The 27,474-nt window shown below is 39.1% G+C and overlaps 1 protein-coding gene across 1 annotated transcript in view; it reads right to left on the reverse strand.

Annotated features, from left to right (window-relative positions):
- Positions 1 to 6,752: 6,752 nt before the first annotated feature.
- Positions 6,753 to 27,474, reverse strand: part of LOC126474379 (uncharacterized) — a 39,553-nt gene continuing 18,831 nt past the window's right edge. The window contains exon 4 of the mRNA XM_050101846.1: positions 6,753 to 6,837. Within this exon, the coding sequence (XP_049957803.1) occupies positions 6,753 to 6,837 (85 nt within the window). The remainder of the gene's footprint in view (positions 6,838 to 27,474) is intronic.

The raw sequence follows: 27,474 nt of genomic DNA on the forward strand, positions 1-27,474 counted from the left end.
ACACTAAGTATGGAAGAAAACTGTCATCCTCCATCTTGCGAAGAATGAAATTACAGAACTCCACAGCCGGCCGGAGTGGCCGTGCGGTTCTAGGCGCTACAGTCTGGAACCGAGCGACCGCTACGGTCGCAGGCTCGAATCCTGCCTCGGGCATGGATGTGTGTGATGTGCTTAGGTTAGTTAGGTTTAAATAGTTCTACGTTCTAGGCGATTGATGACCTCAGAAGTCAAGTCGCATAGTGCTCAGAGCCATTTGAACCATTTGAACCAGAACTCCACACGTTGATGTTTCTCATCTTCACGAAGAGCTTGCAGAAGTTGAATTTTGTTTGGTTTCATGAGTAAACGTCGACGCAGTATACGCCAGACGGACATCGGGGTCATGTTGAGCTGTCGATCTGTACGGCAAACGGATTTCTGCGGTCTCCTTGTGGAACTGTTGTGGAAGCGTTCGACCTCTGTCAGACACTCAGGGCCGGCCCGGCGAATAGGCTCTACACAAAAAATGGTTCAAATGGCTCTGAGTACTATGGAACTTAACATCAGAGGTCATCAGTCCTCTAGAACGTAGAACTACTTAAACCTAACTAACCTAAAGACATCACACACATCCATGCCCGAGGCAGTATTCGAAGCTGCGACCGTAGCGATCGCGCGGTTCCAGACTGAAGCGCCTAGAACCGCTCGATCACACCGGCCGGCTGGCAGGCTCTACACAATGTAGCGTTGCTCTTTTGGGGGGGGGGGGCAAAAGTAAAAGAATCATTAGTTTTTTTTTCAAAAATTTCGAAAATGTTAATATTTTGCTGAGCCACTTGGCAACAGAATCAGGGATTGATTACACTATTATAATAACATACGTTGAGCATTAAATACCTGAATAAGAGTAGCAGATTGATTTATTTGAGACCGTTCGGAAGAAACATTCACATTTCTGTGCATTTTTATAGTCGCGATGTACTCATACCCAAAACAACACTAAGGGACCAGAACATTTATAGACTTTAAAAGAAATGCAACAGTACGCAATTAAAAAAAAGAGTTTGTTAAGAAATAATAGCAAAACGATAATGTTCCTTCTGCCTCACGCTGCGTTCGGCCCATCAGCGTGATCGTAATTTCTAGTGATGAACTAACACAAAATGATTATCATTCAAGTAAATGAGGAGCTGGAAATCATGAAGGTTAATTTACTAAAATAAGCACACTTATCTTTAACACACGTTTTTTTAATGCTTCGTATCTTTTCATATTAAATTACAATATATGACCATTGTGGTTAAATACTTTATACATAACAGTCAAAATGTCCTCTTGATGCTATCTGTTCGTAATCAATTACGAGAAACTACATGTTTTATGATTGGAAAAATAACAATTAGCATATTCACTCAATATTTTCCCATAAAATATAAAATACCGATGCGGAACGCCGCAAGTCCGCGTCCACGTTTCATGGAATACAAACAGTAAAAGGTGAGGCGCCCAATGCCTCATTTGTCTTGAAACAACAGAATTATTTTTTATATCATTAATCAATACATGTACCTAGAGATTTACAGGCACCGCGCAAGAACGGCAAAGATAAAGGATAATATATTCTGTCGCTGCTTTGCGATGGTTCATTTCTTTTACTTTACAATTCTTCGATAACTCTGGCAATCAGGCATTTACTATTTGGGGTAAGTTAATGTTTGGGAGGCGAAAATTATTAATATTAATACAAACAACCTGTTTCTCGGAATTGTGCATGAAATCGTCTAATGCTGTGTGCTTTAGGAGGATCTACGCCATACCTAATACGAAAGTCGCGCTGAACAGTTACTACTGGCGCGCACTGTACAAAACGTAGAACACAAAACGCTTTCTGTTGTCCCGACACCATTTTTACTAGATCTCAAATAACATAATACACTAATCCTCAATTTAAGTAGTTCTAAGTACTAGGGGACTGGTGACCTCAGATGTTAAATCCCATAGTGCTCAGAGCCCACACTAATCCTCATAAATTAAGGATAATGATGATACATGGTAAAACAATGCTCTGGTGGGCGGTTTGTGGATTTAAATCACCTCGGGGTATGACCATGATGACCTGCGGTCGTCATACGGTAGCGCTGGCAGCAGTCCATATACGCAGAGGTGTGTTGGTGCACGCCAGAGTATGTTGCAGCGGGTAAGTGTGCAGACGTTTTCAGACGTGCTAAAGGTGACTGTGTGTCGAAAATGGTTCAAATAACACATATTGATGACGTTATGAGGGGTAGAATGCTAGGGCGACTGGAGGCTGGTCAAACACAGCAGATCGTAGCACGGGCCCTCCGTGTGCCACAAAGTGTGATCTCAAGATTATGGCAACGATTGCAGCAGACAGGAAACGTGTCCAGGCGCTACAGTACAGGACGTCCACAGTGTAAAACACCACAAGAAGACCGATATCTCACCATCAGTGCCCGCAGACGGCGACGGAGTACTGCAGGTAGCCTTGCTTGGGACCTAACCGCTGCCACGGGAACAGTTGTCTCCAGACACACAGCCACAGACGACTGAACAGACATGGTTTATTCGCTCAGAGACCTGCAAGGTTCATTCCATTGAACCTTGGTCTCAGGAGAGCCAGTAAAGCAAGGTGTCAAGAACACAGTACATGATCATGGGAACAGTTGTCCCAGGTTATGTTCACGGACGAGTCCAGTTATAGTCTGAACAGTGATTCTCGCCGGGTTTTCATCTGGCGTGAACCAGGAACCAGATACCAACCCCTTAATGTGCTTGAAAGGGACCTGTATAGAGGTCGTGGTTTGGTGGTGTGGCTTGGGATTATGATTGGTGCATGTCTTTGACAGAGGAACTGTAACAGGTCAGGTGTATCGGGACGTCATTTTGCACCAGTATGTCCGCCTTTTCAGAGGTGCAGTGCGTCCCACCTTCTTCTTGATGGATGATAATGCGCGACCCCTCCGAACTGCCATTGTGGAGGAGTACCTTGAAACAGGTGAATGGAGTGGCCTGCCTGTTCTCCAGACCTAAAACCCATCGAGCACGTCTGGGATGCTCTTGGTCGACGTATCGCTGCACGTCTTCCCACCCCTACTACACTTCAGGAGCTCCGACAGGCACTGGTGCAGGAATGGGATGCTATACCCCAGCAGCTACTCGACCACCTAATCAAGAGTATGCCAACCCGACGTGCGATATCCCATATTGATGTCGGGGTACATGCACAAGAAACAGTGGCGTTTTGTAGCACATGTGTTTTTGGACAGTTTTCTCACGTTATCACCAATACCTTGGATTTACATATCTGTATCGTGTGTGTTCTCTATGTGCCTACGCTATTAGCGCCAGTTCTGTGTAGTGACACGACGTGTGGCACCACATTCTGCAATTATCCATAATTTAGGATCACGAGTGTAGTTATGATTTTTTTATATGCCCTGGAAAACAGTATTTTTGGTGTCAATTTTCGTAATGAAACGTTCTAATAGTAATTAGACAAACTGATTCATCATGTTCCTCGCAAAGGATGGATGTAATACTGATGAGTGCTTAAATTGCCGTTATTGAAAATTATATTTCGTTATTCAAACGGTGAAATTACATACGTGGCTCCAACCTACTGATACAACAGTTAATTAAGCAACCCGAATGAGCTTTAGTGTCGATTGAAGATAAATTAGTTCTTGGAATTGCGTGAAAAACGGGCTGTTTCATCGGATATTCCGATGTCTTCACGCTCACGTTTCCAATAAATTAACATCTTTTATGGTAAATCCTGACGACCGTGTTTAATTTCTGACACCCTTCAGTCCTTTAACCTTTCTTCGGTTTATTCTCAATCCAAGGTATGTGCCCATCGAGCTATTTGTTCCACTGAAGAAGTCCTCCAGTTTCCCTCACTTTCACTGAGGATAGTGATATAATCTGACGAAGTTATCGTTGATATTATGCCACTGAATTTTAATCCCTCTTTCCTTTTATTTCCACCATTGCCTCTCGATGTAGTGGCTGAAAAGTTGAGGAGAAAGACTGTATCCTTGCCTTGCACAGGTTTGAATTGTAAATCTCTTTTGTCGGTTCCCACTTGTTTGTTTTAGATGTACGTTACCTGCTTTTCCCTGTACACTGTACCCAATTTTATCGAGAATTTAATGAGTCTCGCACCATTATCCGATTTTCCTGCAACTGCGAACCCTAAGATGGCTCGAATTTTCATAAGCCTTGTCTCCATTGTCAAGTTCTCCATAGCCTCGTCAAACTCTTTCTCTAACATTGCCTCGCCTACTTCGACTACTATTCATTGTTTCTTCTGTTATGCCAACATGCTGTTCCATCTCCTCATAGAGACCCTCAAAGTGCCAATTCCACCAATTCTCATTCCATAGTTTTTATTAAAGATTTTTTCTCGTCGATTCTTCGCAGAATCTCTTCTTTGTAACTCTCTTAACCTAATGCCTTGATGATTCTTCAGAGGCTTCCAATTGTTTCATTCATGTATTCTTTACTATTCTGTTTCAACAGTCATAGAGAGTTCTGCTCTAAACACAGAATTTCATGAATATTTCTCTAGATTAAAACTTTATATTTCTTCATGTTAGCAGCAGTTTATTTTTATAGAAATCATATTCACATTGCGCAACCATTGTGACTCTATCTATCTGGCACGTTTATTCTTTGTCTATTCCGTTTCTGAGCTAGAATTAGCCCAACTTTTCAGAGGGTCTTTGGACCAAGATTAACATTTACCCATCCAGGAAATCCGTCACCTTCTCTCAATGTTACCTTAGTTCCTTATTCCTTATGTGCATATTATAGCCATCATCTAGCACGAGACACTTTTATCTTTCGGCGAATACTTGTTTGTAACAGTAATTCGAGTCATTCTGATTTTCTGTCCATGACAAACAACTCGCACATCGAAATAAACCCTCACTTCGTTCACCACCATTCCATATCACAAATAAATTTTTTCGTGGCTTTGGGCACACATGTAACCCTACACGTAGAATGCCCAGACGCTACATACCTGCCAAAGCTTTTATTTTTTTCCCTTCTTTTTAACGTAGGGAAACATTACAGCATTCACTTGCTTCTGGGCCCTATACGCTTACAACTTCATCTAACAGATGCAGTTTAATTTGGTAATCTACACAAGACAGAAGACACAAACATGTATGATCTGAAGGGCATGAATTATCCTACAGAACTGACTTATTACATGTTGCAAAAAGTTAACAGTGCAGTAACAGCAGATGCAGGTTCTCAGAAACGCTCGCTACCACGCGGGTCGGAAGACGGTAAGATTTCTGGGCGTTGTGCTAGGACCTGCTCAGTTTAAATTTATATATCTTGAAACATATTTATCTGACGTTAATAAAAATTTTGTTAGTTTGTTGCCACCACAACCTAGTGAAAATGAAATTCCATCATTCTCAATTTACAGAATTTTCCAATTAAAAATAAACAAGCTCATGCCATTTTTCTGAAGTAACTTTTTCTTAGCACAGGATAAACTTAAAACAGAATGCGTGCGTTAGTTCTGCAGCTGTCTTTCATGGTTATCGGAACCCGCATTACTCTGGTCGTACAGCGTGATACTGATTTTATAAAGAGCATTGTTGAAGAGGGCTTGTATGCGTGCTGGATCGTGCGGTCAGCTGACAGTGACCATGGGTAGCAGCGGCATTTCCGGCTGAGTCAGCCGCTCGCGGGCTGGGCACGCGGTACCGCAAAATTCCCCCCTGGAAGCCGGCGGGACAAAAAAATGGCTCTGAGCACTATGGTACTTAACTTCTGAGGTCATCAGTCCCCTAGAACTATTTAAACGTAACTAACCTAAGGACATCACACACATCCATGACCGAGGCAGAATTCGAAACTGCGACCGTAGCAGTCGCGCGGTTTCAGAGTGTAGCGTCTAGAACCGCTCGGTCACCCCGGCCGGCCCGGCGGAACAGGCAGGACGCTTGGCCCCAGCAGCTGCTGCGAAAGGGTTGATTATAAATGGTTATAGGTACCTACCCTCCGTATCAGATTCCTGATTTTGACCTCATGTATCATTCTGTTTCTCGTGAGTGACCAATCTACTACATGCAGGTACAATGATTTAGGAATGCCAATAGTTCCTAACTGAGTACTTAAATATTCGTTCCATTCGATATTATTGAATCCCGTCTCGAAATTTACTAATACAATATATGTTTTCTAATTTTTCCCAAGCTAGCCCTCTTTTATCAACCGGAGTGCTACATTGCCTTCTCGAGTTCCCTCACATCTCTCAAAGCAAAACTGGTCCTCTGTTAATCTACTTTCAGTTCACCTCTCGGTTTGTCCAAAATTCAGTACTGTTTTCTTAGAAGCACAAGATAATACGTGTGGTAATTTTAGAAATACCCGATCTTGCTTTTATCGGAAATGTAAAAGACACATTCACTTCAGAATCTCATAAAAATTCCTCAACCACATAAATTTTCCAAAGACACGTGTCCTGGTGCACGAAGACTTCCACTGTGTCTCACTAATACCTGGGCTAAAAGTTTGTGCAAAGGTTTTTTGAAATTATGATGTGAGTATTGAATGTCTCCTATCATCGTCTTGAACAGTGCTTCCATTTTTATTTTCTGTTGTTTTCTTACATAAGCCGTACAAGATAAAATATGCAGTAACTTTAGTTACTATTAGTAAAATTACCGTTGCATGGCCAAATGATGCCCACTGGACGAATTTTGTTTCCCCCATTTAACTCTTTATGTTTATTCTGCTCCTAGTACTACTATTGTCACTAAAAAATTTCTAGTTGCAACATTTTCCTCAGCTTCATCTGCTTTTCCCAATGTCCTTTGAAGTATTACCAACACATGCAAAAACATCACCTCTTACATCCGATAATCCTGCGTTGTATATTCTACTGATTTCACTCAAGTTTAAAATGAACCTGTCGCTTTCAGTTTTAATCATGAAATATGAGATTTTTGAGTTCCAGTCTGTGTGCTCAATTCCTTTAAGGGGAGGTTTACTATCTTTTGGTTGAAAAAATCGATTTTTTAATTGCATTTTTGGCTCCATAAAAAGTTTGGAATCCACCCCGGAAATGTTTGTCATTCGCGTTTGAACAAAAAACTACACGCGCCAGAAATCAGCCTTTTTCACGCGTTTTTTTTCTTTCGGAGGACGAGTTATTCTACCGGTGCTTGCGAGGAAACACACAAAATTCAATTGAAAGTTTGAACGCATGTGTTTGGAAGTTAGCCCTCAATCATTTGCATTCCGGTGCGAAGACTGTGGAGATTGCGACTTTACTGGCAATGAGCAGCTTCAACGAAGGGTATTCAGCAACTTTGAAGACTGTGACAACGATGGACGTCACCCTGGGACTCTATTCTACGCAGTTCGCCAAGGATTCGGACGGCCACCGGATTCAAGAGGCAGAAAACCGCTCGTCAGCGGCCGTACGAGCTGCTATGGAACAGCGCAGGATGGCCCAGATCGAGCAGAACGCCTTCTGTGAGAAAGAGGAAGGACTAGTTTATGGACCCTGAATAGTGGATTGAACGTAAGTTGCATAATATTGCATTTATATGTAGTCAAAACTAAAACGCGTTTTTCTCGAAATGACTTTCTTTTTATCGCGCGGTATGGTAACTTCAAATCTACTGTACCGATTGGCATGATTCTTTGTTTCCGACGAAGCTAACTAAATTGTCTAGGAGTTGTACCACTTTTATTCCGATCCATCAACTATAAATATTTTTCATTGGCCGACAAATTCGAATAATCTGTGAAAAAAACCCTATTTTTTTAAATGGCTGCAATTTTGTTTCCTATGTTCTAAATAACTTAAGCGAGGTAAAATTCCTAAACAATCTTACGTACTTCGCTAACGTCAACTCAGTTTTGATTTCAGACGAGCCGGCTGACCTATGACATACCGCGCGTGGAGGTTTACATCGAAATTTTGTTTCGTTCCGATGGCACCTCCGCCTTTTCTCTTAGACATTTCCGATCGAAAAAATTCCAGTTTGTAGAGGATATATCAATAAATATTTTGACCAACTTTGACATTGATATCTGTAACACATCCCGAGAAAAAAAGTCTCAAAGAACAAGCTTTTTTCGGGCCAAAGATAGTAATCCTCCCCTTCATCAGTTTGTCTTCAAGTTTTTCAGTTTCGTTTTCTCCAGAAGTAATACGAGTTTCAAATTTACTATGCTCTCTGCGTATAGGTGTTTTAAAATCATTTAGTTCTACTTCCAGTTCCTCATTGGTCTGTGATGTTTTCTCTGCCTGAATCTTGACATTGTCTAGATCTTTCCTAATGCATTTTACTGCCTGATCGTGCATCTACAAATTTTTATCTAACAGATCAGTTCTTTCCCTTGTTGATCAAACTATTGTCTAATTTTTTATTCTGTTTTATTTTTTACGTTTTTCACTTTATTATCGTGTGTCAAATTTTCAATCTCCTTATCTCTCCACTCAACAGTGCTGTTTCTCGCAAAAAACATAAAGAAACTAACTAAAAAGCAAGAAAACACTCCATAAACACTGAACGAGGTGGCGCAGTGGCTAGCACACTGAACTCGCATTCGGGAAGACGACGGTTCAATCCCGCGTCCGGCCACCCGATTTAGATTTTCTATGAGTTCCCTAAATCGCTCCAGGCAAATGGTTCCTTTGAAAGGGCACGACCGACTTCCTTCCCGGTCCTTCCCTAATCCGATGAGACCGATGACCTCGCTGTCTCGTCTTCTCCCCCAAACAAACCAACCCCAACTCAATACACAAAGTTTTTCACACGACCTACTGATTACGACGTCGAAGAGAAGATGAAATAAGTGTAATTGGAATACTTCCGTAGTTTCGATGTTCCAGTAGATTGTAGTCACTGGTTCCCTTAATTCCACTGTTCAGTTTTCACATCCACGAAATTTTTTAGTATCAAATGATTCCAGCGTCCAGTCAAGAATTGTACTTTCCATATGAAGTTGTCTTTCAATCTTGATGTTAAAACTTGTCAAACTGAAACTCAGAAATGAACTTTAATACTTTTAGCCGAATTAAATCACTGTCCCAGCTCGCACCACCATGTAGTAGTACACCTGCAATTCTGAGTTAAAAAAATGATAGAAATGTTCCCCTAAAAAGAAAGTTAAGTGAAAGTTTACCAACTTCTACCAATATTAACGTCAGGTGAAATGAAAGTTATAGCAAATTCGTAGTTGTAACTCAGTATCTTCAGAAGGATAACTAGATTACCCTCATTTTGATGCTCTTGATGCATCATTGCATATCCTGTTTCCTGGAAGTTCGTTAAGGGAAAACAGACTGGGCATCTGCATGGTTCTCAATAACCGTATAAAAACAGTTGTTGTTTCACGTGTACTATGTATTATGTTACAGTGTCCCCTTCGAAAATTTATGTTTTCCTGGCCGTCCTAGTCCCTCTCTTATTCTTCTGACGTAATTTTTATAGCATTTAGTGCATTGTTACATACAGTAAATTCGTTAATTACAGTTATATAATTTATCGACATTTACAAAAATTAACATCATCTGGTACTCAAAAATGGAATGCATTGAATATGATATCTGTTAAACCTCAATATTTCTGTTTGTAAAGAAATATCGTCGAAATACTTTGAATAAACAACGCTGATTACATTTTTGTTAATTACACAGAAACTGCTCCATCCCAAATATTTCTAACATACTGCTGGTTTCAAATATGGGTACCTTAATTCTTGCACTGAACTTAAAGATGTGAAAACTATTAGCAGTAAACTAACTGAAAGTAAAGCACTCATAGTAAAGGCTGACGAACGAAGTTCTTTAATCGTAATGCATGAAAGAGAATACATAGAGAAAACCTAAAAAATTTTCCATAGCAACAGTATTACTGAAATAAAGTCAGATCCTGCAATCAAAATTCCAAAGCAAACTCCGTAAGCTACTACAAAACTGCAATGTTTTACTGAACAAATATGAAGTATGTAACTGTATAACAATGAATGCCCCAGCACCAGCTTGCACAGATAAAGGTTCATAAAGAAGATTGTCCCATTCACCTGATTGTTAACAGAAGAAACAGCCCTGCATACTTCATATGCCATAAACTGAAAGACCTCATTACCAAATTCTATAAATTTGAAAACAAATACAGTGTCCATAACACACATGAACTCATAAGCTTATTTAAAGACATCCACATCACACCAACAGTTAAATTAGCATCACTAGACATATCAGCCTATACACGAATATCCCTGTCAAAGACACTATTAACATTATGAGAAACAATCTGCTTAAATACAAGAAAAATACTATTGCAGAAATCTATGAACTCATAGAAATACTTACACTTATTCTAGAGCATAATTACGTTAGCTTCAACAACAAGTCCTACCAACAATATGATGGTTTGGCAATGGGAAGTGGCTTAGCTGGAATATTGACTGATTTTTTGATCAACCAAATAGAACAAAAATTCTTCTCAACCAACCAGCACATCTCAAACAAAATAATCTACTGCAGAAGATATTTTGATGATGCAAACTTGCTGGTACAAGTGCGTGTCACAAGAAAAACAAAATTGATTCACGGTTTTACATCTCTCATAAATTACGCAGTCTCATATTTTTCATTGTCACATAGTGATGTGTCACACTTATCTCTCATTAGCAATGACTGACTGTAGTTTCCATACACATCAAATGTTTAGATGATTCGATCGTCTGATGTTACGTGACGTCCTCCGTTAAAAAGTTTATACATTGATTTGGTCGTCACTTTCCATTTGCTTACTCAGATGGTTCGGCGCTGCAGTACAAGTGGTCGGAGCAGTCGTGCATCTATCGCGGAAGGAGAGCCATCTACGAATCTTCTTCTTCTTCTTCTTCTTCTTCTGAGATCTTCAATCTTATGGTTGGTTAGCACCAACACGCCGTGCTTTTGTGTCTTTGACCTGTATTTTGAGAGCGGTCATTCATGATCTGGTTTGTGTCACCCACCTACAAAATGAAGTAACATGTGGAGTACCCCAGTGTTATATAATAGGACCTTTGATCTTCACGACATACATCAATTGCATAGCCGATAGAATTAATTACAGCTCAGGTTTTCAGAGATGTTGCCTATGATGGTGATCTGTTCGGTAAAACACGCAATGAGATCGGAGCTAAGGCTGGCAAGTACACCTTAATATGGGGTAATGCAACGTTATTCCCTTCAAGGAAAAAAAAAACGTGTATACCAGGATTCTCATACTTGGGGTAACATTGGTCAGCGCTCACAACCCCCTCAGCCTAGCTCTCAGCGAAAGTAAAAAATATAGTGTAGTCAGCTGTTTTTCCTTCAAGAAAACGATTTTTATATCGGTATTACGCATGTTCTCAACATGGTCGCCATTCATCTCCCATAACATTGAAAATGCTCCATATCCTCAAGTACTGTCCCCCGCCTCTCCCTACAAATTATCGTCTGTCGTCTGGGTACTCCTGCTCGTATCCGGAAGAGGCAGAAAATACAACCAGTCCTAAAGCACCGTGATGGCTTAAGAGAGAAATAAACTTGTCCCTACAAAATTACTACCACCTTAAATTATCATTTTCTGGAAACAGTGCTAATTTTCTGTTTTAACCACAAACATCCTACGTTCACGCTTTTTTCTGTAACCGTGAAACAGTCCTGAACCGCAGCTCACACTACAAAAATTGCCTTACCTGCACAATTCGTCATCACTTCTTTTACTTACCAGTAAAGAGCGATAACAAGCTACGCAGACGTCGGAAACCGGTCTTATTCCTACCACCTAAGCGCAGAGTGGTAGTCAGACGTACAATGAAATGTATCTCACGCCACAGCCTCTAGATTTGGATTTCTAACTATAGCAGATTTCTTCCTTTCAAGAACAGATTCTGTTCTGCTCTATGAAGAAACACCGTTTGAGTGTCCAGTGAGTAATGATGAGTTGCGCTTCGAAACATCATTACGTTGGCAGTTCTAGAACCGAAGAACCTAAATCACGTAAAATTACATACAATTACATTTAGAATACAATGCATTGAAAAAATTTACCTTCGTACACAACAGGTATCCAAAATTAGTCCTCTATAACCACAATCTTCACGCACTTTCGACTGAGAAAAAACGTTTGTGGAAAAATTAATTAGCAGCATAAATTACTAAGTTCTTAAACAGTTTTATCAAATCAGCTTGGTCCATTTGCTAAGAAAACGTATTAGCATTTTCCGCCGAAAATTACTTTTCTGTCTTATGTTCACGATATTTCTTATCTGATTGTTCTAACAGATAAATATTTAGAAGTTGTTTCATTCAAACTCATCTAAGTACGTCAGAACACTAAATCATATACCTCTTCCATGCGACTTGTGAAGATTCCACTGTTGGCCTCCCTTATACAGGGTGCGACAACGTAACTTCCTGATGTCGAAACGCAGCCCATTCATGAATCCGAATTTTGTTTTATTTTTTAGTAACGTAGGTACATATATATATAAAGTTTATTTTACACAGTTTAAATTTCATGTTCTGTAGGTAACGCCTCCCATTGCCGATGCACTGAATAAACCAATTTCTGGAGCTTATCCTTGCCAGCATAGCTAGGCGTCTATTGCCAATATTTGCCCGAATGTTGGCGTTCCGGTCTTGTGGATGTTTCAACGGTTGACATGAATGCAGAATTTAAAAATTCCTAGAGACCTTTGATGCAATGCTCGGGGATCGGTTTCGGCCCAATGGCGCATGTTTTCTTTGCTGACACATCCAGTCAAGTGAAAATGGGCTCCGTCACTGATGAAAAGAATCACGTACTCAGGAACGTTTTTGAAAGGTGCAACACATGCGTTTCTCCAAGAACTGGGGTAGCGTTCGTAGAGTTCATGCAGAGTCGCCAATTTATACGGATGATAATGAAGGTCATTGTGATGAATTTGCCACACTGAACGGTCGAAAGGTCCAAGAGCACACGCATCTCTGCATGCAGATCGCCATGGGGACTGGATGTTCTCACATCATCTGAGGGGCCCAGGGAATCTAGTACGTCGCCTGGCGCAGTCGCGGTTTGCATGTACTTATTGACCAGAGTAATAAGTGATTTCCAGTACACGACTTGGCCAAATGTACCTATATTATTAAAATTAACAAAAAAAATCTGATTCATAAAATGGCTTTTATTGCGTTTTGAAATCAATCCATATGACCAACACAAACAACTGACAGTCAAAATTGACCTGGTTTCGACGCTACTATGAGCGTCGTCTTCAGAATTAGACTAACTGTTCTAAAACATATTAGCTATATAATACATTAATAAAATTAAAGTTTGAACTGACTGTAAAAAGATGCAGTCACATTTTAAAAAAGATCGAAGCCGGAAAGGCAACGTCATGAATAGTTGTGAGATGGCGAGCCGCTAAGGGCTGCTCGTACTGTGAACAAGGGTTGCAACAAGACTGAGGTGCCCACGTTAGAGTCTGGAACCGCGCGACTGCTACGGTCGTAGGTTCGAATCCTGCTTCGGGCATGGATGGGTGTGATGTCCTTAGGTTAGTTAGGTTTAAGTAGATCTAAGTTCTAGGGGACTGATGACCTGAGATGTTAAGTCCCATAGTGCTCAGAGCCGTTTGACCCATTTGCCCACGTTAGAAAGTGTGGGCAAGTAAACATGGTGTTGCTACGAGCGCCATCTAGTAGCCGCAGAAACCACTAGGCTTCTGTACATTCAAAATTAGACACATGAAATTGTGATGCAGCTAATTTTGGCATAACGTAAGCACTAATAATAATAGGATGAAGTTACATATTTATCTGCTTTAAATGGAGATACGTTTTGTAACGTAAAAAACGTTAGTTATGACATACAAGAAAACAGCAAAGATGTGATATGAAAACAACATTTCGGTAAACTGCATCAGGAAATCTGAATCAAAGATCAAGCAATGGCTTTATAGAGTCGACAAAGTTTTTATTTCTCAGCTGCACCTGTTCGTTGAGAATGAGGCCAACATGACGAGAGAGATGTTTGAAAATCTCCAATTCCTGTAAGAAATCTAACCTACCCACCTTCTTTTCGGTATGCAGAATATTGTTATCGCCTATGGCTTTAGGCAAGTGTCCAGTAATTAAGAGATGATCGGCAAAGGATGAATTTAGGGGACTGGTGCCGTTCTTTACAAAAGATGTTCTTCATATCTGATGGTGAAAGCACGTCCAGTTTGCCCTATTTAGTAGGAGGAGCAGGTATCGCAGATGATCTTATAAACGCCAGAACTTTCTGAAGCGGAGCGAATGGATTTCAAATTATGAATGAAGTTTCTCTTTAGATTATAATTAGTAGAGAAGGCAACATTGCAGTTGTATTTGTTGCGAAGCATGCGCTGAATCTGATAGGAAATGGGTCCGATGAAAGGAATAGAAAAACGTTCATTATTGACTGCTATGGTTTTAAGTAAATTTAAGTAAATTTAAGTAAATTTAAGTAAATTAAATTAAAATATGGTTTTAAGTAAATTAATCTCTTCTTTCAACTTTTCTGTTGAAAGTGGTATGGAGGTGGCTCGATGGACAGTACAGCGAAAGAAGTCAATATTTTGAGACTGTGGATGAAAAGAGGAAGCAGGCACGATTTGGTCAGTATACGTTTCTTTTCGAAAAATATTGAAACTGATGTTATTGTCTTGTATTGTAAGCGTCAAGTCCAAATAATGTAATTGGCGGTTTTCGTTTTCGAGTTCAATAGTGAAAGAAATTTTTTCATGGAGGTCGTTAAAAAGTTTAAATATATGATAAATTCCATCGGCGGTTCCGTTGTAGATGACTAGAATATATCAACGTATCTTGTGTAAGAAAGGATACCTCGGGAAGCGGCTGAGACACTGTTAAACAGCTTTTTTTCCAAGGAATTGATAAAGATGTCGGCAAGGATGCCGGCTAAAGGCTTGCCCATAGCGAGCCCATCAGACTGCTGGTACAGTTGTCCGTTGAATTCAAAGTAGTTGTACTTGACAACGACATTAATGAGATTCATAAAATCGGTAATCTGTTCGTCGGACAGATCTCTTCTAAATTGATGTAAATTTTCTTCCACAGTGATGAGCGTCTCACGTACCAGGACATTGGTATACTGATTTTTAATATCTAGGGAAAAGAGCTTGGTGTCTGAACTGCATACTAAGTTTTTAATATTTTGGACCAAAACGTGACTGTTAGGAACGGAATAATTATTTTCGAAAACGAAAGATTTTTTCAAAGTTTCGTGTAGAAATCGGGCCAAATCGTGATATGCGCTAACCATGCTATTGGAGATTGGACGTATTGGATCATTAGGTTTATGAATTTTGAACTGGGACCGAAGTTTAGTGGGTTGATGGTTCATATTGATGAGTAGTTTCTTTTGGAAAGGTTTTATAAGAAATTATGCATTGTTAATAGTTGACCTTACTTATTTCTGTAATTTAGGAGGCGGATCATCATGCAGATCCGACATGTTGATTTCACTGAAGAAATTTTCAGTTTTAGAAATATACTCAGAAATATAAGCAATGCCTAGACAACAACATCTATAGGATTTAGTTATTAAAGCATTTGCTGTTTTAAGTTTATTATTAATGGAAGTTACTAAAATTCTGTCGTTATGCGTAGCATTAGACAAAGTAGCTACATTTTTCTCTTGCATGCGGGTTTCATCATACGCAATCCTGGCTTGAGATGCATTGTCTGTCTTACAATAATCGAGACCGATTTTTAAATCAACAAGCATATTTTCTCTCACATTTCTGTCTGACAGGCTAGGCCTGACATTGTATTTTAGTCCTTTTCCTAACAGGACTTTTTCATTCTCAGTAAAGACGATATTGGTTTTATTTAAAATTCTTTTATCAAAGACGTGACTGCTTTTTTGAAATATATTGAAACTGATTTTACAAATCTCTAGATGTTTGTTAATTTGCGTCCACACGTCGTCAATATTAAAATTATAGTTAACACGATAAGTGTTTGTGATATTTAAGTACAAATGATATGCTTCTTCGTTAAGACGGTCTTTTTTAGCGTACAGCTCTTTTATCCGATTACACAGAATATTCTTAATGATAGGTCTAAAGGATTTTGGATTTTTCTTAGATACAGAAATATTTATGTACGCATTTGTATGAGTCGGGACAAGTCCCCTTTTTTCACACTGCTTGTTAAAATAGATGGCCATACTTGTATTTAAAATTTTCTTTTTTAATTCTTTATATTTAGAAGCAGCCTTAGATACCTGGGCAGGTAAGAAACGTAAATCCTTGAACATAGCTGCTAAGGTTCAGTGACCGTGTCAGAATTATATTAGAACAAAGAAGCCCTCGGTCACAAATATTAAGTCAAAATTGACCAGGTTTCGGCGCTACTATGAGCGTCGTCTTCAGAATTCGACTATTCTAAAACATATTAGGTATATAATACATTAATAAAATTAAAGTTTGTACTGACTGTAAAAAGATGCAGTACTTACAAGTCACATATTAAAAAAGATCTCAGCCGGAAAGGCTAACACTTTCAACAGGAAAGTTCAATGAAGAGATTAATTTACTTAAAACCATAGCAGTCATAATGAATGTACGCCTAACATTGTGGACGATATCCTAAAAAAGAAAACTGCAAGAACTACAGCGCTCAACACTTCATGCACTGAAGTTAACCCAAAAAAATGATTCTCTACTAATTATAACCTAAAGAGAAACTTCATTCATAATTTGAAATCCATTCGCTCCCCTACAGAAAGTTCTGGCGTTTATAAGATCATCGGCGATACCTGCTCCTCCTATTAAATAGGGCAAACTGGACGTGCTTTCACCATCAGATATGAAGAACATCTTTTCTAAAGAACGGCACCGGTCCTTTAAATTCATCCTTTGCCGATCATCTCTTAATTACTGGACACGTACCTAAAGCCATAGCCGATAACAATATTCTGCATACCGAAAAGAAGGTGCGTAGGTTAGATTTCTTAGAGGAATTGGAGATTTTCAAACAACTCTCTCGTCATGATGGCATCAAACAGCTGCAGCTGAGAAACAAAAACTTTGTCGACTCTATAAAGCCATTGTTTGATCTTTGATTCAGTTTTCCTGATGCAGTTTACCGAAATTTTGTTTTCCTACCACATCTTTGCTGTTTTCTTGTATGTCATAACTAACGTTTTTTACGTTACAAAATGTATCCCCATTTAAAGCAGATAAATATGTAACTTCATCCTACTATTATTAGTGCTTACGTTATGCCAAAATTAGCTGCATCACAATTTCATGTGTCTAATTTTGAATGTACAGAAGCCTAGTGGTTTCTGCGGCTACTAGATGGTGCTCGTAGCTACACCATGTTTACTTGCCCACACTTTCTAACATGGGCACCTCAGTCTTGTTGCAACCCTTGTTCACAGTACGAGCAGCCCTTAGCGGCTCGCCGTCTCACAACTATTCATGACGTCGCCTTTCCGTCTTAGATCTTTTTTAAAATGTGACTTGTAAGTACTGCATCTTTTTACAGTCAGTTCAAACTTTAATTTATATAATGTATTATATACCTAATATGTTTTAGAACAGTTAGTCTAATTCTGAAGACGACGCTCATAGTAGCGTCGAAACCTGGTCAAATTTGACTTAATATTGGTGTCCCGGGGCTTATTTGTTCTAATATAATTCTGACACTGTCACTGTACCTTAGCAGCTATGTTGAAAGTTTTACAAGCTGTGAACATTTCGTCTCGGTTTAGCGCAACCGAGCTCGCGTGTTTAGCCTTTGACTTACTTCAGATCTGAGCTTATTTCAGACTTCTCTTTTCTCCTAAGTTTCTCAGCAGTACACAATACTGTTTGTATTGATATGGAAACAAAAAAAGGTCAGAATCCTATTTCAATCACTTAATTCTCACCTAGCCTAAATTAATAATGGAGTTAACTTTCGTTCTTGATATTCATGCTCGGATTTTATATCTGCTGTAACTAAAATAAAACGATCGCGGATTGTTATCGAATTTACAAATACTCCTCAAAACAAATCTGGAAGAAGTGTTAACCATGATGACCAAATGTTATTATCAGCCAAGCATATTTCTAAATACCTAACCACATTTCTTCATTGAGTACCTATCCAGGTTTACTGTTTTTGTGGTGAATGTAACTAAGAAAGAGGGGCAGGGAGAGAAAGGAAAGAAATGAGTGAGGAAAAAGGGAGAAAATATGTGGATTTAGTGGAGTTGTGGGTTCAGAAGCTGTCCACGTAAAGCCGCCACGCTAATTCAACGAAACCTAAGTTGTAGAATTTAGTACGGATTAAAAGGTAAGTTGAAGACATAATTTGTTCTCCTCCAAGAGTTGTACTTTTTTTGCTCATACTTTTTTTGCTCACTGTAGTTAACACAAATGAAAAAATCCGAATTTTGTGTCACATTATTTTCATCATCTAATACGTAATTGTAATAACATTGTCATTGATTACCATGCTCCACTTGAGCTGGCAGCGTCACAGACAACGGAAGCTGGAGAAGTCGAAAAGGAATACTTCACAATACTAAACCAGTTATGGATGTATTAAAAATTGCATTCATGCCTATACACTAATAATTTTCTCACATTTTATCGTAACTCATGACGAGTGTACGTAAGACAGAAATAACTCGTTTTTGACGAACGAAAGTAATTGCATGTCGCCGATTGTATGTAGACAGAATTATCAGAATGCAACTAGCCCAGAAAGTATTATCGGTACTTTTTCCCAACGGGATCTAATCAGCAAAGAGATCATTAGGAAGTGATGCACACAGATTTGACTGCGTTTATTTCTTAATTAGCCGCTCCAGCATTGGGTAACGTCTGAAGAAATAGACTTTGGCTAGCCTTAGCAGAAGATTTGTTGTGTTGGCAGAAGAGCCAACACCGTGTTACTAGAGGAGGCCGATATGCACGCGTTTTAGCTCACGCAGGCAGGCGCGAGGAGGGAAGAACTATACTGACGTGAGGTCTGGAGCATGACAAGGAATTAGAATACAGAAAGCGGACGTAGCTAGTTTGATACTTAACTTTAATCCATTTATGATGACGTCGCTCTTGACGGTACATGATTCACAATATCAATATCATAGTAACTGAATATGGCTCCTTGCTAGGTCGTAGCAAAAGACGTAGCTGAAGGCTATGCTAAACTGTCGCCTCTGCAAATGAGAACGTATGTAGACAGTGAACCATCGCTAGCAAAGTTGGCTGTACAACTGGGGAGAGTGCTAGTGAGTCTCTAGACTAGACCTGCCGTGTGGCGGCGCTCGGTCTGCAATCAGTGATAGTGGCGACACGCGGGTCCGATGTATACCAACGGACCGCGACTGATTTGAAGGCTACCACCTAGCAAGTGTGGTGTCTGGCAGTGACACCACAAGATTAGCTTACTGACTTATGTATTGCCCCGACCAGTGATTTTCTTCTCTTCCGAAGGGCTCAGAACTTTCAAATTAAATTTATTTACGTGATTCATTTCATCTGTTCTTGTTACTCAACTGGGTGCTTAATAAGTGCGGACCATTAACCCTGCACTTCTTCCTACTCAGATCCATCGGTTCAGTAGCTTCTAGAATTTATTGCAGCTTCTTCTTGTCTCTCGTAAAAAGGTGCGAAGGAGAGTTAATATGCAACCGGAACATTACCAGAACACGAAATAACGCGGATACATTGCACAATCGGACGTCATTGGCTCTTTAGCTACATACTCTCCTCTATAATATTGCATAACCCGCAGAAAAAAATAAGATAATAAGAGCCTCTTTAAATTAGTGATGCCACTTTTACAAGGAATTAACACTAGCCAACGTATCTGATAGTACTGGATGATGTAGAGCCTGTAGACCCTTCCAAATCCAAGATAGCTGTCCAGTGAGTTCACATATATTTATTCGTCCGCTAAAAGAAGAGGAAATAGTATCATATTTAAATTTTCTTTGTTTTGTATACTTGCTGTAGGGTCCGTTCTTGTCACTGAAATGAATATTAGCGTCCCAGCAGAGCTTGTTCTTGAAAAAACTTTTTCTTTAGCTGAAGTCCCGATAATCGCGACATAACCCGAAGTTTGGCGTGACATGAACACAAAAAAATTCTATTAAAGGTTTCTTGATAGTGCCAAATTCGTTTAAAAAAACAGATTTTCATCAGTGTCTATTGTCGCAATAAAAGTGTAATTAAATGTTTCTAAATCATATTTAACTAACACATTTCGTATTGTTTACTCGTTAGATAGACACGATCTAGGCCTAAATTTTCCGAGTTATAAACGTTTAAAAGCGTGACCAAACACTCCTGATAACACAAATTCTCGAAAAGCAAACTAATTACATATTCATTCTTCTGTCACTGTATCTCTAAATCAGTACAAGAACAACAGCCACCGCACATAAGATCTTTGTGTAGTTTTTTGTTTTCACATAGACAATCTCGCGTCCTTGAAAAATTTACAACATTCTTTAAACTTAATTATTCTTCAGAAACTGACCATGAGTGAGAAATGTGGGAGCTGTTATAGGGTAGTGAGTAGAGGGATTTGTTTCCTATCTCGTAGGAAATCTTTTCACTGGGGGGGGGGGGGGGGGGGAGGGACGCAGTAGGGAGAATGTGTGGAGAACAGAAGAGGCTCTTTCCGGGAACTGCAGAGTATTCAGTAGGAACATTTTGATAGGGGAACAGGAAAGGAAAATCTGTGCCCTTCAGGCACAGTTGGAGGAAGCACGGAAGGAACTCATAAGTATAAAAGGAGATAAGGGCAGGAGGGTGGTTGGGAACTGGCAGCTGGTAGGAGGCTAGGAAGAAAGAGAACGCCGTCTGACTGTTTTATCATCAACACCAAAAACAGGTATCTACCACTGCCAGAGTTAAGTGGAGAAGAGTCTCAGTTAGAACGAGGAGCATGAAATGTGCAGCACAGTTAAATACACGCCAAGAATCCTTGGTATGTTCACAGTGTTAGGAAGAAGAAAGTGCTGCTGCTAGGTAGTAGCCATGGGCGAGGTGCAGGTCCTCAGTTACAGTTTAGGGGCAGCGTACCAGACCACCAGTACTTCAAGCCAAATGCAGGGCTAAGTCATATGATAAAGGACCTAGGGTCTTTATGTAACGACTTTACAAAAAGAGGACCATGTAGTGATAGTAGGCGGGGCAGGAAACAGTTTGGACAGAGGTGTGGCATATGACATAGGTGGTGACCGGGACAAGATAGCTTCCCTGACTACTGACACCAAAGTACACTTTGATAAGCTGTTCCGGCGTCATGATCGAACACACCCTGATGGAGCTGTGAGCGAATCAATGTGGAGTTATATATGGCTCTGAGGACAGCCAACTTTATTCATGTTTCTCTGGTGCCCGTCAGGACTATCAACAGATGAAGTTTCATTAGGCATGGCCTACACATAAACAGGACTGGGAAGGGAAGATCGATACAGCTGATTCATGAGAAAGTATAGGTGGTCGATCTAAGGCCACACATGGTCAAATACCTGTTGCCATAGGTAGGAAAAGTAGGTCTTCTTTAGGATAAATCCAAACAACAGGTTCCCCTGCCTAAAGAGTATCTCCAGCAGTTTAAAAAATACTGAAACAATCACTCCCAAGACAGATATTAATACTTCAAATATCACACATACCAGATGTCACAAAGAAAAACGAACCATTGGAAAGAGTAACATGGGGCATTTCACAGACTTCTCCATCAATACATGCAATCAATAAAAAATAAAATACAACTATTAGAAGTTGAGCTCCAATTTTTGAACTGCAGAGTAGTTTGTGTTACTGAGCACTGGTGTAGAGACACAGAAATCCAACATGTAGTATTATCATTGTATGAAAGGAAAAATTGTTACTGAAGAACTACTTCAAGGCATGGAGGATAATGCATTTATATCAGAAAAGGAACACAGTTCGAATCAAGACATGATCTCAGTACAGTAAGTGAAAACAAACACTTCGAAATATTAGCTATTGAATTAACAGGGCTTGATATAATCATTTTGTGTGTGTAGATCTCCCAGTGGTAGTGTGGACACTTTTTTCAATAAATTAACAGACGTTCAAGATAAAGTCTCAAGTACAAATGTCAAAATAATTCTGTATGGAGACATTATCATCAACACTAATATCATAAATTAATCCAGCAGTACCTTCATAAACATCATTCAAAGATTTGGCATGTCCCTATTGATCAATAATGCAACAAGGGTTACTGCAATGATCGCATCAGTAATTGACCATGTGGCAACAAATATGGACAGGGAAAAATGTGATGTAGCTCCAAAAAGATCTCGGACAATCAGATCATTTCTGTAATACATACAACAGTAAAATCAAGAATCGAATCAATCCCTAAGTTACAAGCCTACAAACGGCGTCTATCGGAAATCAAAAAAAAAAAAAAAAGATTTTTCAAAAGAACTACGAAAACAAAGCTGGGATGAAGTGAATAAGGAAACTAATGTGAATGTGAAATTCTCTAAATTCTCCACATTGTTTAAACTGAACTTCGAAAAGGTATTTCCAAAAGTATGCATGTCCATATCAACAATTCACAACAACATGTGGATAACAGCAGGTATTAAGAAGTCCTCCCACACACTTAAACACCTCAGTTCCATGAAATAGATTAGCAATGATACAGAATTCTTAAACTTCTATCATAGATACAAACAGACCTATAGGAAGGTGCTGAGTGTTGCAAAAAGTCATTTAATGACAAAATAATATATAATGCAGAGAATAAAAGCAAAGCAGTTTGGGGTGTTATAAAGAGGGAAACGGGGAAAGGCAAACAAACACAGAATAACATACTGCTAGGGGAGTGGGATAAGGTAATAAATGATCCACAATACTTAGCAAAATATCAGCATTTTTCAAGTATTGCAGAGAAGTTAGAGCGAAAATTTCTCAAAATTAATATAACACCTGTAAATAATGTTGCACTAATTACAATGATGTTACTTCCAACCACAGAGAATGAAGTCAATAAAACTGTTCAAAAACTAAAAAATTTAAAGTCAGTAGACTTAGATGAAGTACCAATCTGTCTACTGAAACAATGCATAGAGATTATGCAGGGCCCCTTAATAAATATAATAAATGAATCCTTCACATCAGGGACATTTCCAGAGTTGTTACAAAGGGCCAGAGTAGTACCTTTACTTAAGAAAAGTAATGCAGAAGACATAGAAAATTAGCAGCCAATTACCCTGCGATCACCATTCTCAAAAATATTAGAAGTATTTAAGAAAGACAGATTAATGAATTACCTGAATAAATACAATCTTTTAAGCGAATCATAGTTTGGTTCCCGAAGTGGCAAAAATACTGAGTCAGCCATAGTAGAATTCACAAAAGTTGTACTCAATGCTCTTGATAAGGATGAGTGTGTCACAAGCATATTTTTGGATCTTTCTGAGGCGTTTGATACAGTCGACCACAAGATTACATTAAATAAAATAGAACCATTAGGAACAAGACAGGTAGCTAATGACTGGTTTCGATAGCGTACAAAGAGTAGAGATAACATATAATTCAAATAGAGCTTAACATTTAGTAAAACACTTATCAGAACTAAATACATTATTTATAAGGGTCCTTCAGGGTAGCATGTTAGGACCAATACTATTCCTGATATACATCAATGACCTTCACAGTAGTTACTCATAGAGAAAAAATTCTCTTCTCTGATGACAGCAATATTATAGTCACTGAGAAAACAACAGAACTCTTTGCTGAGAAAGCAAATGAAACTATCAAGGAAGTTTATGATTGGTCGATAAGTAATCAAGTGACATTGAATGTAAAGAAAACTAATGCCATGAATTTGAGTTTGAAGAATTAAAATTACAGTGTTAAATTAAATGTAGATGGCACCTCTATAGACTGCGTAATAAATGCAAAATTTCTTGGAATGAAAATTGATTCTCAGTTTAAGTGGTGTGAACACAGTGGTACTCGCAAACAGAATGTCATCAGCATGTTATGCACTTAGAATCCTATCATCAGTTTGTAAAATGCAATGTCTTTTAGTTACATATTATTCATATGTACACTCAGTTCTTAGCTATGGCATCCTTTTTTGGGGAACAAATGCATAAAATATGGCCACAATTTTCTAACTCCAGAAGAGAACCATAAGAGTAATAACCAAAAATACTAGTTGAGCTCATTGTGAAGATCTATTCAAAACACTGGGGATCTTAACTGCTCCATGTGAATACATTTATCAATCAGTTGTACACGTCAAAAATAACTTTGGGTAATTACTGCACAAACAGCTCTGTCCATGACCATGCAACAAGCGACAGAATCAACTTACATTTACCAAGAAAAAATAAACATAAAACTCAGAACAGCATTTTCTACCAAGTAATAAAACTGTAGAATAAATTACCAAAAGAGACTAAAGAAATTGGAATACATTTTATACATTGAAGGATTACTTAGATGAAACCGAGGAGGGGTTTGATGAAAATGTTATACAAATAAATAATAATAATAATGATAAAAACATTTGGCATCCCATATAACACCTTCACTTTATGTTTTTTTTTTCCTTTCTAGAAATACTTACACCCAAGCTATGCATAGCATAATACTAAGACCTCTTCCTCTTTCTGAGCTCAACATCTCACTCATTATGGAGGGATGCTGACTCGGTTTTTCGGGATAGCAAATAGGAAGTTGTAGTACAGAAAATGGCCCAGAGATCACCGATGTGTGTGTGTGTGTGTGTGTGTGTGTGTGTGTGTGTGTGTGTGTGTGTGTGTGTGTGTGTGTGTAGTGAGTGAAGTGTTATGAAACAATGTGTGCATAGTGTGTGCAGTGACTGATAGTGAGATATGAATGAACAGTGTGGCATTACATTTTTAAAAAATTTATTTGTAAAAACGGTATTGTATACCAGGAGTAAATCTAACGACTGTCTCTAACTAGAAGCCTGTAAATATGTGTGTATACTAATTATTTTAAATTGGTCTAAACTTGTAAATACTTTGACATGTCATATTCCTTGTAAAAAGAGATCAACAGAAGAATAAAGCTGCTTCTACTACTACTATTACTAGAACTAAATATAGAGCCATTCCTCGTCAGCTAAAATTTCTATATCTATACATCAGATGGCATCTTACAGCGTTTGATGGCTCCTTTCTCTTTCTGACATCGTAATCTGGTGTGATACATCTGCCTAGGTGCTGTGGAAATCATTCATTCATTGTGGAAAATAAAAACACAATTTTATATCATCGAGGTAGGCTACCTATGGAGGCCAGTGACTGAAGTTTCATTCAATTCAGCACTGACATATGTGAGCATGCATAAATTTGAGGCTGCTAACGACATGTTGGTACTCTATTCTGCCTTCTCAAAAAGTCAGACCTCAGCACCAGTCGGTGATTTTAATTCCGTGGCCATCATACTTCCATGCAAATGGTCAGATTTTAATAAGTGGTCATAGTAGTATCTGAAAACGACGTTTCTCAATAATGCACGGTTATCTGCTGCAGTGAGTACACAAATGCATCAGCTTCAGTTTCTCAGTCTATCTTAATTAATGAAGAGACAAATATTTTAAAAATTTTAATATTTTGTAGTTCCTGATTCCCGCCAACCCCCCCCCCCCCCCCCAACATGAACCATGTACCTTGTTGCCGCATTGGTGGAGAGGCTTGCGTGCCTCAACGATACAGATAGCCATACCGTAGGTGCACCCACAACGGAGGGGTATCTGTTGAGCGGCCAGACAAACGTGTGGTTCCTGAAGAGGGGCAGCATCCTTTTCAGTAGTTGCAAGGGCAACAGTCGGGATGATTGATTGATCTGGCCTTGTAACACTAACCAAAACGGCTTTGCTGTTGTGGTACTGCGAATGGCTGAAAGCAAGGGGAAACTACAGCCATAATTTTTCCCGAGGGCATGCAGCTTTACTGTATGATTAAATGATGAAGGCATCCTCTTGGGTAAAATATTGCGAAGTAAAATAGTCCCCATTCAGATCTCCAGGCGCGAACTACTCAGCAAGACGTCGTTATCAGGAGAAAGAAAACTGGCGTTCTACGGATCGGAGCGTGGAAAGTCAGATCCCTTAATCGGGCAGGTAAGTAAGAAAATTTAAAAAGGGAAATGGATAGGTTAAAGTTAGATATAGTGGGAATTAGTGAAATTCGGTGGCAGGAGGAACAAGACTTTTGGTCAGGTAAATGCAGGATTATAAAAACAAAATCAAATAGGGGAAATGCAGGAGTAGGTTTAATAATGAATAAAAAATAGGAATGCCGGTAAGCTACGAAAAACAGCATAGTGAACGCGTTATTGTGGCCAAGATAGATACGAAGCTCACCTCTACTATAGTAGTACAAGCTTATATGACAACTAGCTCTGCAGATAATGAAGAAATTGATGAAATGTATTGTGGGATAAAAGAAATTATTCAGGTAGTGAAGGGAGACGATAACTGAATAGTCATGGATGACTGGAATTCAACGGTAGGAAAAGGGAGGGAAGGAAACGTAGTAGGTGAATATGGATTAGGACTAAGAAATGAAAGACGAAGGCGCCTGGTAGAATTTTGCACAGAGCATAACTTTATCATAGCTAACACTTGGTTCAAGAATCATGAACGTAGGCTGTATACATGGAAGAACCCTGGAGAAACTAGAAGGTTTCAGATAGATTATGTAATGGTAAGACACAGATTTGGGAACCAGGTTTTAAATTGTAAGACATTTCCAGGGGCAGATGTGGACTCTGACCCCAATCTATTGGTTATGAACTGTAGATTAAAACTGAAGAAACTGAAAAAAGGCGGGAATTTAAGGAGATGGGAACTGCATAAACTGGAAGGACGACAGGTTGTACAGAGTTTCAGTGAGAGCATAAGGGAACAATAGACAGGAATGGGGGAAAGAAATACAGTAGAAGAAGAATGGGTAGATTTGAGGGATGAAATAGTGAAGGCAGCAGAGGATCAAGTAGGTAAAAAGACGACGGCTAGTAGAAATCCTTGGGTAACAGAAGAGATACTGCATTTAATTGACGAAAGGAGAAAATATAAAAATGCAGTAACAGGCAAAAAGGAATACAAACGTCTCAAAAATGAGATCGACAGGAAGTGCAAAATGGCTAAGCAGGGATGGCTAGAGGACAAATGGAAGGATGTAGAGGCTTATCTCTCTAGGGGTAAGATAGATAATGCCTACAGGAAAATTAAAGTGACCTTTGCAGAAAAGAGAAATACTTGCATGAATATCAACGGCTCAGATGGAAACCAAGTTCTAAGCAAAGAAGGGGAAACAGTAAGGTGGAAGGAGTATATAGAGGGTCTATACAAGGGCTATGTTCTTGAGGACTATATTATGGAAATGGAAGGGGATATAGATCAAGATGAAATGAAAGATATGACACTGCGTGAAGAGTTTGACA

This window comes from Schistocerca serialis, chromosome 4 (genome assembly GCF_023864345.2).
Source record: "Schistocerca serialis cubense isolate TAMUIC-IGC-003099 chromosome 4, iqSchSeri2.2, whole genome shotgun sequence".
Classification (NCBI taxonomy): domain Eukaryota; kingdom Metazoa; phylum Arthropoda; class Insecta; order Orthoptera; family Acrididae; genus Schistocerca; species Schistocerca serialis.